Below are 18,415 nucleotides of genomic sequence, written 5' to 3'. Positions count from 1 at the left end.
TTTGGACAGATGTATAGTGACATGTATTCACCATTACAGTATCACACACAATAATTGTTTCACTGCCTTACAAATGACATAAATTGTGTGCCAGAAGTCACTCTTTTTTCAGTTCTCTTTTCATCCTTTCATCTCATGAAAGGAGAAAAGCTCAGTCCAGTGCCAGGGTGCCTTCACCTCCTCTCCAATTCTTGTTCAACTCCTTTTTATTTGGTTAACAAGAGAGAGCGAGTGGTCTGGTATTCTTCAGGCGATTCGGACGGCCAGCTTCTAACGAAACGTTGTGTTTTCCTGGAGGTAACCTCCTCCTTATGGCCCGAGAAACTGCCTTCTCAAATACCGTAGTGACACCAAAGGAAACTGGAGTTTAGTCATGCCAGAACAAATAGTAGGTGACCATAGAAGATGCCCTGAGGGCAGTGACTGAATGGCTATAGGTTGGGAAACAAGGATTTTGTTCAAGCTTCTGATTTTTTTTTTGCGATTGAAAAATGAGCAAAAAAATGTATTGCATTTTAATGAATTTAGTAGTGTACCAGTATTTTTCATGTGATAGTGTTTTTGGAAATTTTGCTCTTATGAACACTCTGCTGGGCTTTGATCTGGTCACAAGTAACCCCTGTGCTGGGCATTCCTTTCACTCAGTGCAGATTTGTGCTGCCCGTCGAAGACAGAGTGTGGGCAGTGGGTGCCGGTCTACATTTTCTGGTGGCCCCATGGGAAAGGAGTAGGTGAAATTGATTTCAGGAATATATTTTATTTTACCCCAATATATCCAAAGTATCACTGTTTCCACATTTTGTAAAAGTTTGCAAAATACCTATTATACTACTAATAATGTTACAGGTACAAATCCATCGATGTTTAAGAATGACCTATTAAGATATCAGAATTTTTAATGTCTTATTTTACTTCTGTTGGCATGACACCTTCGAAATCTGGACGACACTTGGTGTTTACAGTGCATCTCAACTAGGATACAAGCTTTTCATTGGAAATATGATCTGTATTTTAGGGTTCATAAAATTTGCAGTTGAAAAGCAGATTGGCATAACCGATTATTCCAAACATACTTTAAAAAGTTTTCCCATCACTGAGTCAAATGTGATTTTTTAAATTGAGATATAATTTACATACCACAAAAGTCACCCTTGAAAAGGGTGTGATTTCAGTGGTTTTTAGTATATTCATAAGCACTGGCTTTGAAGTTTAAATCTGAGTTAACTAAAATGAAATAAAAGCAGAAGTCCAGTTCCCACTCGAGCTAGCCACATGTCAAGTGCCCAGTGACCACGTGGGCTTGGGGTTACTGTTTGGAGGGGCACAGATACAGACCCTTCAGTTAGGCTGGGTTGCTTTCCTCCTCCACATCTGTCTGTGAGTAAAACGACAGAGACATCACTAGATCATGGCAACTCCCAGCAGCCATCACCACCTGTAATTCATCATCATTAACTCTGTTTAGTCTATGAGTTTCTGCAAAGACAGGCTGGGCTCGTGGTCAGGGGTAGGCCCTGAGACCCTGGGAGCAGTAGGAACGGGGAGCTGAATCTGGACCCTGTCCACCTGGCCCACCCCCTGCCCCTGACACTCAGGTTCTGTCCCCCTGGACAGGGATCTGCGTGGCTGACCCCTACGAGGTGACAGTGGTACAAGATTTCTTCATCGACCTGCGGCTGCCCTACTCTGTGGTGCGGAACGAGCAGGTGGAGATCCGGGCTGTCCTCTACAACTACCGGGAGACGGACACACTCCAGGTGGGTCCTTGGAGCAGCTGAGGCATGAAGGAAGGCTTGGGGGGGGGGTCGGTGGAGGGGGGAGGCCAAGGCACGTGCCCCTGACCCGACGCTGTCTGCCCGGCAGGTGAGAGTCGAACTGCTCTACAACCCAGCCTTCTGCAGCATGGCCACTGCCAAGAAGCGTCACCAGCAGACTCTGAAGATCCCTCCCAAGTCCTCACTGGCTGTGCCTTACGTCATCGTGCCCCTGAAGATCGGCCTGCAGGAGGTGGAGGTCAAGGCGACTGTCTATGGGTTGTTCATCAGTGACGGTGTCAAGAAGACCCTGAAGGTCGTGGTGAGTCCTTGGGGTACCTGCTGCCTCTTGTCCTTCAGAAAAGACTCTTGCTCTCCTCACGCTCGCTATCAGCTCAGTTTGGAGCCCCAGACTCTGAGACACTAATAATGTCCAAAGTCCACCTCAGGGAGGTCAGGACCCTAGAAGTCTGAAAGCAGGGCCACCATTGGGGGAGGCACGGGACACTTTCCTCTCTGGCATGGCATTTTAAAGGGGTGTCCCAAACCTCAGCAACAAAGATACATATTTTTTAATATATTAAAAATATTTTTAAAACAATATATTTTTTCGTTAAAATATGTTTTCATATCAAATAGAATATTTTGTAACACATTTCAGTACTGGAGTTTGGTTTTGACTTTTAAATTTTGGGGGAAACACATTTCACCGACCAAGATTTATAAACCAGTAATATATGATACGAGAGCACAGGAAAGTTCTATTTTTACCTGTGATTTTTAGCCTTAAAATATACATTAACAGTTCTGTTTCTACTCTTTCCCACACTTTCAAATATAATAAGAGATCGAATCATCAGTAAAAGGCTTCTCTCACCTTTTATTGATATTTTAAAACAAAATGAGATCACAAACACGGTCACTAGTATTTTAATGCAATCGCTTAACAAATTAAAATTAATGCCAAACATATCTGTGACGAACAAAAGAGCAACGTGTCTAAATGGAGGCAGCATCCGCCAGTGTCCAGCCAGGTCACCCTGGTGCCTGGAGAGGAAAAGCGAGCGCCCCTCCCGCACGTGCCTGGGGGGTTTCTATGGCCAATTTTTTCCCAAATTGTTACACTCGCTGAAGAAAATCTCAAATCATTGAAAAGTAAATGAGTGAACACTGACAGTGTGATTTTATGTTGAAATGTTTTATTTTTACCTAAACCAGAATTTGTTATCATTTTTCTCTCCTGGCTTGAAGGAAGGAAAGGAACTCACATTTTTTTTCAGTTACAGTGATGTTCTGGAAGGAAAGGAACTCACATTTTTTTTTTCAGTTACGTTGATGTTCTGGAATAATATTACCATAGAAAAATTCAAGTATATATTTAGAGGCCTACAATTTTTTCTTTTGCCGTGGGCCCCAGTACGGCCCCATGTGGGCTCTGGTGGGAGAGAAAACCCAACAGTGCCAGAACCTGGGCGGCCAGCTCTTTCCACTTCTGTGCTCACTGACCCTCGTAGTTTGAAATCCATCACAGTGGGTATAGTTACACCAGGGAAATTGGCAGCGCTACAAATCAGGATTTTTATCTTCCTGGAGAGGTGAGTGTTAAATATTTACCTGCACGCCGTGGGAGGATATTTTGTCTGCAAAGGGAAATCTGGGCATTATTACCAGGTTAAAGGAGAAGGGATCCTAAGAAAGAAAAAACATCCACTATCCACAATAAAGGTTTGCCTGAAGACATAATGAACATTTGAGTGGGCCTGTGATACTAATTGAGATAACCCCTAACACTGTGCTAAATACTTATGCATAATCATTTATTTTATTTTATTATTTTTATTTATTTTAATCATTTGTTTTAAAAATTAATTTTAACATTTAATTTAATTTTTATGTATGTACTTTTTCTTTTCTATTATTTCATTAACTATTGTATTTTATTTTTAAATTTAATTTCACTTTTTAAATTTTATTTTTATCTTTTTTTAACCCACTGAGAGGCACTGGGTTAAAAACAGACTCTGGAGCCAGACTACCAAGTTCAGACCCCAATTCTGTTCTATTAGCTGTGTGACTCTGGGCAAGTTACCTCCCCTCTCTGTTCTCCAGTTTCCCCATCTTTAAAATGGGAGTGACAATAGTACTCAGCCCAGTGCGTTGTTGTTAAGATTAAATGAGTTAACCTAAATAGAAAAAGCTTCTAAGCATATAGAAACATTTCTAAAGGCTTTATTATTTTGTCATGATTAATTTATAATTTCATTATTAAATCATACAATAGTACGCGTAATTGCCTCCTCCGTGTAGAGAAGGAAGCTGAGGCCCTGAGAGGTTACGTCGCTGGCTCCCAGCCACACAGCTAAGACTGGCAGATGCTGTCATGTGGGTGCCACAGTCATCCCCAGAACAGTGCCCTGCTGACCAGCTGTCGGTCTGTCTGTCCTTTTATTCTCTGGGCTCCCCCTTCCGTCAACACTGTCCAGCCGGAAGGAATCCGAGTGAACAAAACCGTGGTCGTTCGCACACTGGAACCAACAAAATACGGCCAACGTGAGTCAGCTGCAGGAGAGGGGGCAAGTCCTGGGTGGCGACGCAGGGGGTGGCGAAAGGAGGCTGGTGCCATGGCTGTCTCCCCTTCGACCCACAGAGGGGGTGCAGCGCGAGGAGATCCCGGCTGCAGACCTCAGCGACCAGGTCCCAGACACAGAGTCGGAAACCAGTATCCTCCTGCAGGGTGAGACACTTTTGGTCCAACCCCAGGGGGCCCAGGAAGGTGTGGGGGCCGTGACTCCCTCAGAGGGAGTCTAGTCCCATCTACTTTGGGGAATATTTGACTGTGGTGCCTCTCTCCCCCACTTCAGCTGGAACAGCCTCTCCTTGATCTGTTCATAGAAGGTGGTATTTAGTTCAGCAGATAGCGTCTGCTGATAAATAAGTTTCAGTAAGGAGTGGAAGAATTCAAGGACAGACATTCTGGAACTGATCGCCTCGGACAGAGGACTGGGACAGGAAGACACAGGACGGAGCTGCTAGAAAGGCGTTTTGCAGCCTGTGAGCTGTTAGGTTTGGGGGAGAGACGCTTGGTCTCCTCCTTTGGGATGAGAAGAATAGTGGTGTCTGCATCTGAAGGTTGTCGGAAGGACGAAATGAGATACTATAGAGTGTCCTCTTAGAAGAGAGCTTGGCAAATAGCATTAAGCATTGCATAAGTATTCGTGACAATTGTTTCTGGAATCATTTTACCACTGGTGGAACAAGAGAACCCAGGGACAGCTCCCCCTTCAGTCACATGCCCCAGCCCCCAGCTGTCCCTGACTCTTTGGCCCTGCTGGTTGGAGCCCGGGAAGGCTGGGGTTAGCTAATGCCATCCTTCCTCCTGGCTTCAGGGACCCCAGTGGCCCAGATGGCCGAAGACGCCATCGACGCGGAGCGGCTGAAGCACCTCATCGTGACGCCCTCCGGCTGCGGAGAGCAGAATATGATCGGGGTGACGCCCACTGTCATTGCGGTGCACTACCTGGACCACACGGAGCAGTGGGACAAGTTCGGCCTTCAGAAGCGGCAGGATGCCCTGGACATGATCAAGAAGGGTGTGTCCCCCACCCCTCTTGGGAGACCGCCACTCTGAGGCCCTCCCTGAGCTCCCGCCCTGATGGAGGTCCCCTTGACCCTGAACCCCCTCGAAAACCCTCCACTCCACTCTCTGAATCCCTTCTCCTCCACACAACCCTCCAAGTTCTGAGCACCCTCCTTCCTCTCTGAACCCCCGTCCCACTCTTCACAGAACCCTAGTGGCCTCTCTAAGTCACTCTCCTCCCTGGCATACACCCAACCCAGCCACTGCCTCCACTCAGCCCTTGCTCCTCCTGTGACACTTCCCTCTTCCCTGCAGGGTACACCCAGCAGCTGGCCTTCAGACAACCCAACAGTGCCTTTGCCGCCTTCCTGACCAAGCCGCCCAGCACCTGGTAAGCCGGCCCATGGCTTTGCACCCTTCTGAGGAGGTCCTGGATGCTGGCCTGGGGTAGTCTAGGCTGGCCTCCCCGACACAGCCCTGTGCCACTGGACCCCTCCATCTGCAGAGTCACGGGGCCCACTAGCTAAGTGGCCTACGTCATTAAGCACTGCCTGTGAGCAGCATTGGGTCCTCGGGTATGCCCCCCCCACCTCTGCTCATTGTTTGGCTGGGACTGCAGTCTCTGGATCCCAGAGCCAGCTGATGCCTGCTCTGCCTCCACACCCAGGCTGACAGCCTACGTGGTCAAGGTCTTCTCTCTGGCTGCCAACCTCATCGCCATCGACTCTGAAGTCCTCTGTGGGGCTGTCAAGTGGCTGATCATGGAGAAGCAGAAGCCTGACGGAGTCTTCCAGGAGGATGGGCCCGTGATACACCAGGAAATGATTGTGAGAGGCGGGGGCCCAGGGTGGGTGGGGCTAGAGCAGTGTCCGAGTGTCCCAGTGTGCAAAGGAGGGAGACTGTCTGCCATTTGCCCAGACAGTCTGGGCAAATGAAGTTGGACCCGAGAAGGAACACACTAAGGCACATCATAATTACATTAGCCAAGATTCAAACGAAGGAGAGAATCCTAGAAGCAGCAAGAGATAAGGGGACAGTCACCTACAAAGGAGTTCCCATCAGACTGTCAGCTGATTTCTCAAAAGAGACCTTACAGGCAAGAAGGGGCTGGAAAGAAGTATTCCAAGGCATGAAATCCGAAGACCTACATCCAAGATTGCTTTATCCATCAAAGCTTTCATTTAGAATGGAAAGACAGATGAAGTGCTTCTCAGATAAGATCAAATTTAAGGAGTTCATCATCACCAAGCCCTAATTATATGAAATGTTAAAGGGATTTATCTAAGAAGAAGAAGATGAAAAATATGAACAGTGAAAGGACAGCAAACTCACAGTTATTGACAACCACACCTAAAACAAAAGCAAACCAAGAGGACAGCTAGATCAGGAGTGGAACCATAGAAATGAAGAACACATGGAGGGTTAGCAACAGGGGAGTGGGAGGAGGAGAAGGGAGGAGAAGGCACAGAAAATAGCGCAGACAGTAGTTAGAAAATAGATAGGGGGGAGGGCAAGAATAGTGGGGGAAATATAGAATCTAAAGAACTTGAGACACGTGGTCATAAACTAAAAAGGGGGGAATGGTGGGGGAGGGGTGTGCAGGGTGGAGGGGAATAAAGGGGGGGAATAGAACAACTGTAATGGTATAATCAATATAATATATTTAAGAATTTTTTTAAAAGACAAAAAAAAGAATATAAACAAAAACTCCTCTGAGTTGTGTTTTTCCAAGTGTGGTCCCCAGGCCAACAGCATCAGCATCAGCTGCAAGCTCGTTAGAAATGCACATTCTCTGGCTGGAGCCCAGATGCACCAAAGCAGAAGCTTTAGGGGTGGGGCCTAAGAATTAGAGTTTTAATAAGCCCCCAACTCCAGGTGATGCTGATGTGTGCTGCAGTTGGAGAACCACTGCTTCAGTCTGACCTTTCAGCCTGACCTTTCAGCCTGACCTATCGGGCTTCCAGCCTCACAGGCTTCCCCTCCATCTCTACTGCTTGGAACCATGCAGTGTGTAGATGCAGGGCCTTTGCACATGCTGTTCCCAGTGCCTGACATGCTACCCCTATCTTCTTTGAGAGTTCAGTCCTACTCACTCTTCAGGTTGTGGCTCCACCTGTCATCCCTTAGGGACATCTTTCCCAACCTCCCCCATCAAGTCACCCTCCCAGTATCCATTCTCACTGCCACATCCACTTATGCACAGCGCTTGTCAATTTGTAAAGATATGTCTGTTGATGAACTGGTTGGTTCATGTCTGTCTCCCCTACTAGGCGGGGAGCTCCATGGGGGCTGGGGCCAGTGTCTGGTTTTTGTCTACCACCTTGTCCACAGCAGCAGCAACATTTGTAGAGTGAGCGAATGGACAAATGAATACTAGAATATGGTCCTGGGAGACACTGGGGAGACACTCAGCCATGCCCTGACTCGCTGATCCTACCGGGGTGTTGGCTGGCATGTGGGGACACACTGGTGACTCCATCCTTTCTCCCTGCTCCACATCCTAGGGTGGCCTCAGGAACGCTGAAGAGAAAGATGTGTCCCTCACAGCCTTCGTTCTCATCGCACTGCAGGAAGCTAAAGATATTTGCGAGGGACAGGTCAACGTAAGTGTGCCCCATCCTCCTCTGCCCCCTCCCCTCCTCAGGCACAGCCACCTTGGAGGTTCTATAATCGCTGCATCTGCTTCGTCCTGGGGTTTTGAGTGTGGGTTGTTTGGCCTTTAGTTTCCCAAGTGGGGAACCCCAGGATCCCAGCTTCACAAATTGCTTCTTCCTCCTCAAGACCTCAGAAAAGTGGTGGAAGGGAGAAGGCCATTACCTTAATGACCAAGAGGAACACAGGCCCTTGTTCAAATCTTGCCGATTTGAAAAAAATTATGGTAGAAAAGAGACAAAGGCTGTGGGTCAGACAGATCTGAAGTTAGATCATAACTGTCAGGTCCTTCCCCTCACTGGGCCTCAGTGTGTGTATCTATAAAATGGGTATAATGATCTTTGTTATTTTTTAGGACTTTATAAGTTGTTGTAGATGTAACAAATGCATGACCTACATCATGTAAGAATATAGGGAGTGGTACAAGTAGGTTTACAGTTGTGAGTACACAAAACAGAGTTTATTCTTGTTCTGTTATTAATACTTATATTATTTTTCTATACAAACAACTGTAAACCTACTTTTGCCCCACCTTATAGATGGGAGAATTATTTTAAGAATCCATCCAAGAATTTTTCAAGTTCAAAAATGAAAGTGGCCTTGGGGACTCTACCAGGATGTTTTGTTCCTTTCTCCTTCATTCCCTTCGCCCAGTAATTCAGTTCCCCTGCCACCCAACCTGCCTGGCAGAACATAACCGCATCCCTTGGGGAAATAGCCAGACCAAGACTAGAGCTTCCAGATTCCCAGGGAAGGATTCTGATTAGCTCAGCCTGAGTCAGGTGATCACTATTGTTAACACTGTGGCCATGTGATTGAAAGGAAGGAGGAGAAGTTCCTGCAAAAGTCAAGGATGGATATAGGAGAGACAGAGGGCAGGCAAAAGGATTAGTTTCTTCCACAACATAGTGACATTTCCTACTACAACATAGCGAACCTACAATGGAGTATAGCACAGGCTATGGAACCAGACTACTGGGAATGAAATAAAGAGCTTGCTGGGATTAGCTTGAGAAAACCAACTGTGAATATTCCAGGAGTATTGCAAGTTGATTATTGAATGCAATCATTATTAAAAATTAAATTATATACACTTACATTTAAATAAATTAAACTACACATAAAAACAAAGGTTGTAAACACCCAAAGCTCATCATTTTTTAAAAGATTGTATTTATTTATTTTTAGAGAGGGGGGAAGGGAGGGAGAGAAACATCAATGTGTGGTTGCCTCTCGCACACCCGTTACTGGAGACCTGGCCCACAACCCAGGAATGTGCTATGACCAGAAGTCAAACTGGTGACCCTTTGGTTCATAGGCCCGTACTCAGTCCACTGAGCTACTCCAGCCAGGGCCATTTCTTAATTATTTTACTACTTTTTATTATCATCCATGCTCTTCAGATTACTTATGCCTGTCATACCTCTACTGTGGACATACCATATAATTTCTTCCCAACTCTACAGTCAGTGACTTCGTGTTAGTGGGCTGAAGTCGGCCGTAGCAGTATTTGCACTATGGAGATCAGCAAACACCACAAATCGTGTCTACCTTGGCCCTTTGTCTCTCTGAGTCTCAGTATTCTCATCGGTGCAGTATGGAAGAGGATGCAAATAAAACTGACCTCATAGGACTGTAAGGTTAAACGAGTGGATATGTGAGTGGCACATGGTGTTAGCTATGGTGATGACTAGGTAATAGGTGGACTCAGTAGTGTGCTAACCCCGGCTCGCTCTAACTCGTGAGCGTCTATTGGAGGCACCTCTTTCTTACTCCATGTTAAGAAATGTCACATTGGTAGCTTGAAACTGGCCATGATAGCAGTATTTACACCCCAGTGATTGGCCATCTATAAATCAGCCCCTCCCCCACCTGACGAGAGAGCTTGTTATTAAACATTTACCAGCACACCACTGAATGTACAGACTGCACCAGGCACATGATAGGTACTCAGCAACAAAGCAGTTCATGGTGGCCAAAATGTCTGGGAACCCCTTAAAAGTAGATCCAAGACAGATATGGCCCAAGGACAAAAACCTGTGACCAGAAGTGGTGATTATGTGGTCCTTGCCAGCTCTCTGTGGCAGCAGTGCCCGCCTGAGCAGAGCTCCCCATCTTCCTTCTCACAGAGTCTGGAGGGCAGCATCAATAAGGCTGGAGACTTCCTTGAAGCCCAGTACAAGAGACTGCAGAGACCATACACTGTGGCCATTGCTGGCTACGCCCTGGCCCTGTTGGGCAAGCTGGAAGGCTCCTCCTTGGAGAAATTTATGGGAACGGCCACAGGTGAGAGGCAGCCTGGTGGGGTAAGCAGAGATCCATGGCTGGGGTTTGAGGGTGGCCACCTTAAACTGGGCTGCATGGCTCTCGGCGGAGCTGGGATGGATAATGCTCAGCTGAGCTGGAATGTGTGGCTCTAAGTGTGAACAGTCCTCTTTGAAAGTGGCACGAGAAGGTTCACTACACCATTTAACAAGTATTTGTCGAGTAATTGCCATGACACAGAAGCAAGGGCATGGGCTCTGACATCAGACCAATTCAAGTTCAAATCCCACTCTGCCACATTCTTTCTGTGTGACCTTGTACAGGTCATTGAACCTCTCTGGACATCGTATATAAAATGATATCTACATCATAGGATGGCTGAGAATATTAAGTGAGTGATGCAGGTAGAAGAAGATCTAGCTCGTAGTAAGAGATCTATCACTGATAATGTTATTGCCTTTAGTATTGTTAGTAACGTTATCTTTACTTCAAGGGATTGGATAAGATAATGGCATAGGAATTGTAGCACAATGAGCAGCACACAGTGAGCACTTAATCATTGGTTCCAGTGATGAGACTTTGTCAGGTTTGTGCTCACTTATGTAATATATCTGAATGTATACTGAAGTGGTTTAACAGAGAGAAGTTGCTTCTTGCTGCGTAATAGCACAGTGTGGGTGTCCCGAGTTGATGGACAGCTCTCCTCAACACAGAGATGCAGGGATCCAGGCTCTGTCTTTTCATGGCCCTACCACCCGGTGTCTCAGAATCCATTCTCTCCAAGCAAAAGGGGAAACGGTCAGGAGGACTGTGCGAGGGAGGTACACTAGGCATGAAAGGAGCCCCATCAGTTGTTTGTGCATATTCTATTGGCCAGAGTTCAATCACCTGGCCATACCAACCTGCAAAGGCATCTGGGAGATAAAGGCCAACTTTGTGCCCAGGAAGAGAAGGGAATGGTTCTTGGTGACAGTCCCTGACATAAGTACTTTCTTGAGTACTTGGGACCTCACAGTGAATGTGGCCCAGCCCCTGCCGTCGGGGTCTTGCACTGCAGTCGAGGAAAGAAGCGAGTCAATAGATTTCTGTGGAGCATCATGGTGCTGGGACAGGAGAAGCACATGATGTTCCGAGAGGCAGAAGGAAGGGCCTCACTCTGTCTAGAGATGCCATTGAAGCTGAATTGTGCAGGGGTAGATGGAGAAAAGGGTGCTCCACGTAGGGAGAACAGAGTATGCAAAGGCCCAGAGGTAAGAGTAAGCATGGTGAGTTTAGGTAATCGCCTCCCATAGATCAATGGGGCTGCAGTTCAGAATGCAAATGGAAGAGTGAGAGCTGTGATAAAGGAAGAGAGTGAGGTAGAAACCGGCAGACTGAGAGCCACAAATGTGGTGCAGGACACCTAAACACCAAGAGGTCTTCTACAAGTCTTTTTTTCTGAGCTATCTTGAGGCTGGACAAAGTTGTGAGCATGGGGTCTGGTGTTCTCTGTGCAGAAAGGAACCGCTGGGAGGAGCGTGGCCAGAACCTCTACAACGTGGAGGCCACATCCTACGCCTTGTTGGCCCTGCTGCTGCTCAAAGACTTTGAGGCTGTGCCTCCTGTGGTGCGCTGGCTCAACGAGCAGAGATACTACGGAGGTGGCTATGGCTCCACCCAGGCAAGTAGTCCCTCATCCCCCCAGGCAACTGCATCCTTACCTCCTCTGGCTTCCCACTGGCCTTTCAGATAAGATGCTGACATCAAGAGAGGCAGTTAGTTGGAATGAAGTTGAGAAATTAGGTCTTGTTTTTTTGTTTGTGTGTTTCAAATCTGTCTGTGGATTCTGGACTACATCCTGAATGCCTCGGGCTGTTTCGAGCCTCCTTTTCCCTCTTGGTGTCTAGATCATGTTCTCAGGGACCAGGATCAGGTATGAATCTCTCTCTGATGGGTTCTAGACCATGTTCGCACTTCCACTGGGCTCCTCATCTTATCCTGTCTCACTGGCAGGTTCTAGACCAAGTTCTCAATTATTGTAGAGAATCATCAAGTCCATCTCTCCCTCTGATGGGTTCTAGACCATATGCTCAGATCCATCAGGCTCCCAGCATTGCCTTTTCTTACTGTGGGTTCTAGACCACACCCTCAATTTTCTAGAGCATCATTGAAGTCTGCCACTCTCCCTGGTGGGCTCTAGACCACGGTTTCTGCAACCTCAAGTTCTAGCAAGTTCAAGCTCTAGTTTGATCCTCTTTCTCTCAGGTGGCATTCTTAGTGTCACTTTTGGATTCTAAGTCATATGCTCAGTGTCCCCAGGCTCCTACTTCATTTTTTCTTCACAATTTGGAGACACACTCTTAGTGTCTCCAAAGCCTTGTCTTAGTCTCTCTTGTCTGGATGGGTCCCGATCACATTCTCAGTCTTGCTAGACCTTTAGTCTTAAGCCTGCATTTCCTGGTATAGTCTAGAATGCTCAGTGTCTCCAAGCTCTGGTGTAGGCCTTAGAGAATTCTAGTGTCCTCTGGGCCTCCTGATTCCCAGTCTTACCCCTGTGTTCTCTGGTGGGTTCTAGTTCTCAGTCTTAGTGTCACCAAACCCTAGTCTGAGCCTCTCTCATGCAGAGAGTTCTAGAACATGTCCTCCATATCCACCAACCCTCAGTCTTATCCTCACCCCCTCTGGTGGGTCTTAGGCTACAGTCCCAAGGGCCCAGCTCTAAACTGAGCCTCTTTGTCCCCCAGTATTTTCTTACTGCTTTCTTGGTCTCTCGCATCACCCTCTTTCTCTCTCGTGGGTTCTAGGCCACTTTCATGGTGTTCCAAGCCCTGGCCCAATACCACAGGGATGTCCCTGACCACAATGAACTGAATCTGGATGTGACCATTGAACTCCCCAGCCGCAGCTCTAAGATCATGCACCGCATCACCTGGGACTCCGCTAGCCTGCTGAGGTCAGACCAGGTACGCCTGCCCGGCAATGCCCCTGGCTCTCATCCTCCACACCAGTCAAAGTCTGCCAAGAGGCAGGAGGGAAGGCAGGTGACCATTGCAGCCAGGGTAAGGCCTGGTTGCCAACACCTTCTCCTCTCTCTCCTTACTCCCTGCAGACCAAGGAAAATGAGAACTTCACCCTGACAGCTAAAGGGAAAGGACAAGGCACTTTGTCGGTAAGGAACGAAACCCACACCTGCTTGGCTCACCAGCTCCTCTCTTCCTCTGCCCCAGAGGGACCCTGTCCTTCCCAAGTCGAGGAGGCTGACACCTTGTCTCCCCTCCTATCTCTCTAGGTGGTGACAATGTACCACGCCAAGGCCAAAGGCAAAGTCACCTGCAAGAATTTTGACCTCAGGGTTAACATGCAACCAGCCCCTAAAGAAGGTAAAAGAAATAAAGACCCTATTTGCCACACTGCCCCCACTGCCATGCTAGTGCCTGTCGCCCTTCCAAATGACCCAGAGATCTGTCCTTCTGTCTTCTGTGTTTCAGACAAGAAGCCTCAGGATGCCAGTCGCTCCATGATCCTTGACATCTGTGTCAGGTGAGGGTGTGTCACTGAGGTTCATCTTGATCATCCCTCTGTTTCTAGTGAGACTTCTTGTAAATAGTACGAATGGTACCCGGTCCTCTCTGGGGGTATGCGGTATGTCTGGTACTGTGCTGAGTACCCTCCAGGGGACAGACAGCACAGCAGTCCTGCTTTACCTGGCAGTGTGAGACTAGCCGTGACCATGTAAACTGAGACCATGCAAAGTGATGTTAATAATTGACGAGGGAGATTACAATTGTTCCAGGAATTTTACATTTTTTATCACAACATCAAAAACTCTCATACTGCTAGTTATAAAACTATAAACTAATGAAGAGTAGAGTCAGATAAGTATTTGTTTAGTGCACTGTAATTCAAAACGTTAGGACATTGAGAGTAAGGTTGGTTTTGATTATTTTGTAAAGCACTTACTCAAAGTCCTGTAGTTTGAACAGTGCCTCCTTTCTTCCCTCTATAACTTATGATATGGAGCAAACATCTCTCTGATGTCCTGAAGTGTCAGGTCCCCTTCTAAGTTTGGGTCACCTGCCAACATTTAACCCTTTGAGCTTTCAGTGTCGCGAGGTGTCTGAGAGTTCCTTCACTGTGAAGTTTTTGCCAGTGTCACTTCCTCTGGGACGTCTTCTTTTTTTTTTGGTCACAACCCCTTTGTTCATTCATGGTGGTGCCCTTGCCTTCCTTGAGCTCCTCTGGCTGCACAGAGGTCTCTCCACCGGCAGCAGGTCCACATGCCCGTGATCTGCCGTCTCTTCTCTGGCTCCCTGCGTGTGCTGTTACCACTCTCAGGGTCACCGCTCTCCATTTCTTCGCTGCACTTTCATCTCTGTCGGCCGGTTCCCATTTGATTACCCATTTTGGGAAGATCACACGTGGGTTTTTCACTGGGAGAGAAGGAAGTAACACAACTGCACATGTGACCCAAGTGATGACCCGTCACTGACAGACTTTGAAAGAAGTGATGTGATTGGTCATTGATTGTGAATGCACATTTATTTACATAGTGAGTGGTAGACTGAAGATCTAGCAACTAGGTCTGTCCTTCAGGTAATCACTCATGGTTAATATACTGTGGCACTGAAGCTAGAACTGTGTTGTGGAGGGACTCGTGTTATTGAACTAGACCACAATAATGGCATCATGCAAAGTGAGAACTGCCGGTATTCTTGTTTTCATTTTCTAGAAAAACTGAGGCATGGAGATGTCCCGTGACTCATCGAATGTCACAGAGAGCTGGGATTTGAACCCATGTGGTTGGGCTTCAGAGGCTGAGCTATTAATCACCTTGACTACTCAGGATGTGCCTTTCCTTTATTCCCCTTCAAGGAGTTTTTCCTAAAATCTAACATCCCTCTGTGCTGCTCTGTGGGAGCCAGCAGCCTCAGTCCTTGATCAGAACACCTCGAGCAGGCACTGACCCCCTTGGACTGATCCCACCTGGGACTCAACCCCTCTCTCTCTGCCCCATCCAGGTACCTGGGAAACAACGATGCCACTATGTCCATCCTGGATATATCCATGATGACTGGCTTTTCTCCCGACACTGCTGACCTCAAGAGGGTATGAAAGTCCTGAGCTCAGGGGCTGAGATTAGTGGGCAGGGGCCTGGGGTCTGGAAGAGGCTGACGGAGAGAAGGAGATCCAGGGGGGTCTTCACAAGCCCTTCCCTTCTCCAGCTGAGCACTGGCACCGACAGATACATCTCCAAGTATGAGATGGACAAGGCCTTCTCCAACAAGAACACCCTCATCATCTACCTGGACAAGGTAGGGCTTCCTCTGGGGTCTTGACCCCCATGTGCCTGGCCTTTGCCTTTCCTATTGGCCTTTGTCTTAGAGTTCTCTGCTTGATTCTGCTTTCCAGAAGAAAAGAGGATTGTGCATGAGATGGGTTAAAAAAATGTTTGTATTTTACTTTTTGTACTCTTAATTTTTTATTTGTGATTTCAACCTTACACAAAAATTGTAGGGAAGTATATAAAAGTTCCATATACCCTTTACTCAAATTCATTGGTTATTACTATTTTCCTCCAAATATACATGTCTATCACATATACATACATGTCTACCTTCCTTTCTTCCTTGTTTTTCCTCCTCATTTGTTTATTTTTTGCAGATTTATTGAGTTACAACTGGCATATAACACTGTGTAGGTTTAAGGCATGCAATGGAATGATTAGGTAGCTGTATACTGGGGAATTATGGTCACAGTGAGTCAGCTAACACATGCATCATCTCCTGTAGTTATAATGTATGTGTGTGTGTAGCGAGGGCTTTTAATATTTACTGTCTTAGCAACTTTCAAATAGGCAGTGTGGTATTTATAACCATGGGACGTTTCTGTGGGCACAGATAGCAACCTGTTGGCCAAAGTCCCATTTCATGGTCACACCAAATAGAAAGGGAGGCTGAGAAGAGTGATCCAGCCATGAGCCTTGAAGAAAAAGAAAGCAGATTTGTTGAACTGCTCGGGAATCTTTGCCACATCCTGCTCCCCATCTTCACCACCCAGATCCTCCTTTCCTTGACCCCCCCTTTCCCCACCCCCGCTCCAGCCCCCAGTACCCTTTGCTGGATTCCCTCCTATGTCACCCCACTGACTCACCACCTCCTTCCCCCAGATCTCACACGACATGGAGGACTGTATATCCTTCAGAATTCACCAGTTCTTCAATGTGGGGCTTATCCAGCCTGGGGCGGTCAAGGTGTACTCCTATTACAACCTGGGTGAGCAGCCAACCTAGGGCCTGGGGTCTGAGGGTCCCAAGGATCTATAAGTTGGGGGCCTGGGGTCCCAGGGTTCTGTGGGTTGAGGATCTAGGGGTGCCAGGGTTCAGGACCTGGCATCTCCAGGTCAGAGGGGCTGGACTTGGGAATTTGAGCCCCACAAGCATAGTCTCAGGTGGAGGCCCTAGCTTTCTGACACCTCCCGCCCCCCTCTGCCCACAGATGAGACTTGCACCCAGTTCTACCACCCGGAGAAGGAAGATGGAATGCTGAGCAAACTCTGCCACAAGGAAATGTGCCGCTGTGCTGAGGGTGGGTGCCCAGGAGCCAGGAAGGGTCAGGTTACACCCTCCAGATTCCCCACTTGCATGAGGGTGATACAAGGAGTCCCCAAAGCCCACACCCAGTGGACACCAAGAGGGATAGGCCTGGGGCGGGCCACATCTGTGGGTGGTGGGCCCTCAGCGAGAAATGAGACTTAGATTATGTCCCCTGCCCACGCACCTCGCAGAGAACTGCTTCATGCACCAGGACGAAGAAAAGGTCTCCCCTGAAGACCGGCTGGACAAGGCCTGTGAGCCAGGGGTGGACTACGGTAAGGAGGGGCAGGAGGCATGCATGTGTGGTTGTGTGAGAGTGACAGAGTGTATGGCTGTGGTTGGGTGTATGAGAGACTGTGTGGCAGCAGGTGTAGTTGTGGTTGTGTGTGTGACTGGCTGCAAGCTACATGTAGCTGTGTTTCAGGCTGTGGCTGTGGGTGACTGGTGTGTGCATCTGTGTGTGTTGGGGGGGCCACTATTGTGTGGGCAACCAAGATTATGATTGGGCTGGGTATGTGCAAGAGTGTGAAAAAAAGGTGGTTGTGAGTAGATGTGGTTGTGTGTGTATTGTGAAGTTGCGGTTGTGAGTAGCTGTGATTAGGTGAGATGGTGACAGCCGACAGGAGTAGCTGTCCTCGTGTCTACGATTAGCTGTGAGTGGCTGTAACTGTGCATGGCTGTATGTGACTCTGTGTGAGATGGTGGTTGTGAGTGACTGATCGCCTGTGGCTGTGTGTGAGAGACGGTGATTGCAGGCGACAGCAGACAAGGAGCAGCTGTTCCAGCGTATGCGATGAGTTACGGGCAGCTGTAACGGTGCATTTGGCTGGGTGTGACGATGTGAGAAGGTGGTTGTACAACCCTATGGGGCTCCTTGTGTTCCTGGGGGAGGCAGGGGCTGTAGCATGACTGACTGTGACCCTGCATGTGTCGGGGGAGCCACATGCCCAGGTGTGCTTGTAGGTAGGGTGCCCCCCAAACCCTGCCCATGACCCACGCTGGCTGTCTTCCCAACCCTGCCTACCCAGTGTACAAGACCAGGCTGCAGAAGAAGGAGCTGGCGGACGATTTTGACGAGTACATAATGGTCATTGACCAGGTCATCAAATCAGGTGAGTCCTGTGCTCCCTTCTGCCTTTCTGCTCCCCCCACCCCTGCACCCCAGCTCAGCTCCCTCCTCTGTCCTCCAGGCACTGACGAGGTGCAGGATGGACAGGAGCGCAGGTTCATCAGTCACATCAAGTGCAGAGCAGCCCTGAAGTTGCAGGAGGGAAAGCATTATCTCATATGGGGCCTCTCCTCGGACCTGTGGGGAGAGAAACCCAAGTGAGTGCTGGCCCCACGCCTGTGTGTGCTTGCCCCTCCCACCCTTCCTGGGCCTCTTCTGACCTGCCATCTGTCCCGCCTCCCCAGCATCAGCTACATCATTGGGAAGGACACCTGGGTGGAGCTGTGGCCCGATGCCGACGAATGCCAAGACGAGGAGAACCAGGATGTGTGCAGGGACCTGGCCAGCTTCAGAGAGAACATGGTCGTCTTCGGCTGTCCCAACTGATCCCCATCACAGTCCCCCCAATAAAACTTCAGTTGTATTCT

General features: G+C 48.1%; 1 protein-coding gene across 1 annotated transcript in view; it reads left to right on the top strand.

Moving 5' to 3' along the window:
* The window catches only part of C3 (complement C3), a 32,052-nt gene extending 13,637 nt beyond the window's left edge, over positions 1 to 18,415 (top strand). Inside the window, exons 20-41 of the mRNA XM_037042714.1 lie at positions 1,615 to 1,757; positions 1,864 to 2,076; positions 4,238 to 4,304; positions 4,402 to 4,488; positions 5,141 to 5,344; positions 5,647 to 5,722; positions 5,999 to 6,158; positions 7,836 to 7,934; positions 10,113 to 10,269; positions 11,745 to 11,908; positions 13,032 to 13,190; positions 13,337 to 13,396; positions 13,517 to 13,607; positions 13,716 to 13,767; positions 15,246 to 15,333; positions 15,450 to 15,539; positions 16,394 to 16,499; positions 16,722 to 16,811; positions 17,011 to 17,094; positions 17,848 to 17,931; positions 18,010 to 18,145; positions 18,233 to 18,415. Of these exons, the coding sequence (XP_036898609.1) occupies positions 1,615 to 1,757; positions 1,864 to 2,076; positions 4,238 to 4,304; positions 4,402 to 4,488; positions 5,141 to 5,344; positions 5,647 to 5,722; positions 5,999 to 6,158; positions 7,836 to 7,934; positions 10,113 to 10,269; positions 11,745 to 11,908; positions 13,032 to 13,190; positions 13,337 to 13,396; positions 13,517 to 13,607; positions 13,716 to 13,767; positions 15,246 to 15,333; positions 15,450 to 15,539; positions 16,394 to 16,499; positions 16,722 to 16,811; positions 17,011 to 17,094; positions 17,848 to 17,931; positions 18,010 to 18,145; positions 18,233 to 18,374 (2,552 nt within the window). The 3' untranslated portion in view covers positions 18,375 to 18,415. The remainder of the gene's footprint in view (positions 1 to 1,614; positions 1,758 to 1,863; positions 2,077 to 4,237; positions 4,305 to 4,401; positions 4,489 to 5,140; positions 5,345 to 5,646; positions 5,723 to 5,998; positions 6,159 to 7,835; positions 7,935 to 10,112; positions 10,270 to 11,744; positions 11,909 to 13,031; positions 13,191 to 13,336; positions 13,397 to 13,516; positions 13,608 to 13,715; positions 13,768 to 15,245; positions 15,334 to 15,449; positions 15,540 to 16,393; positions 16,500 to 16,721; positions 16,812 to 17,010; positions 17,095 to 17,847; positions 17,932 to 18,009; positions 18,146 to 18,232) is intronic.

Source organism: Sturnira hondurensis, unplaced genomic scaffold (genome assembly GCF_014824575.4).
Source record: "Sturnira hondurensis isolate 20B ecotype Veracruz unplaced genomic scaffold, ASM1482457v3 Scaffold0003693, whole genome shotgun sequence".
NCBI lineage: Eukaryota > Metazoa > Chordata > Mammalia > Chiroptera > Phyllostomidae > Sturnira > Sturnira hondurensis.
This window is presented reverse-complemented; position numbering and strand designations above follow the sequence as displayed.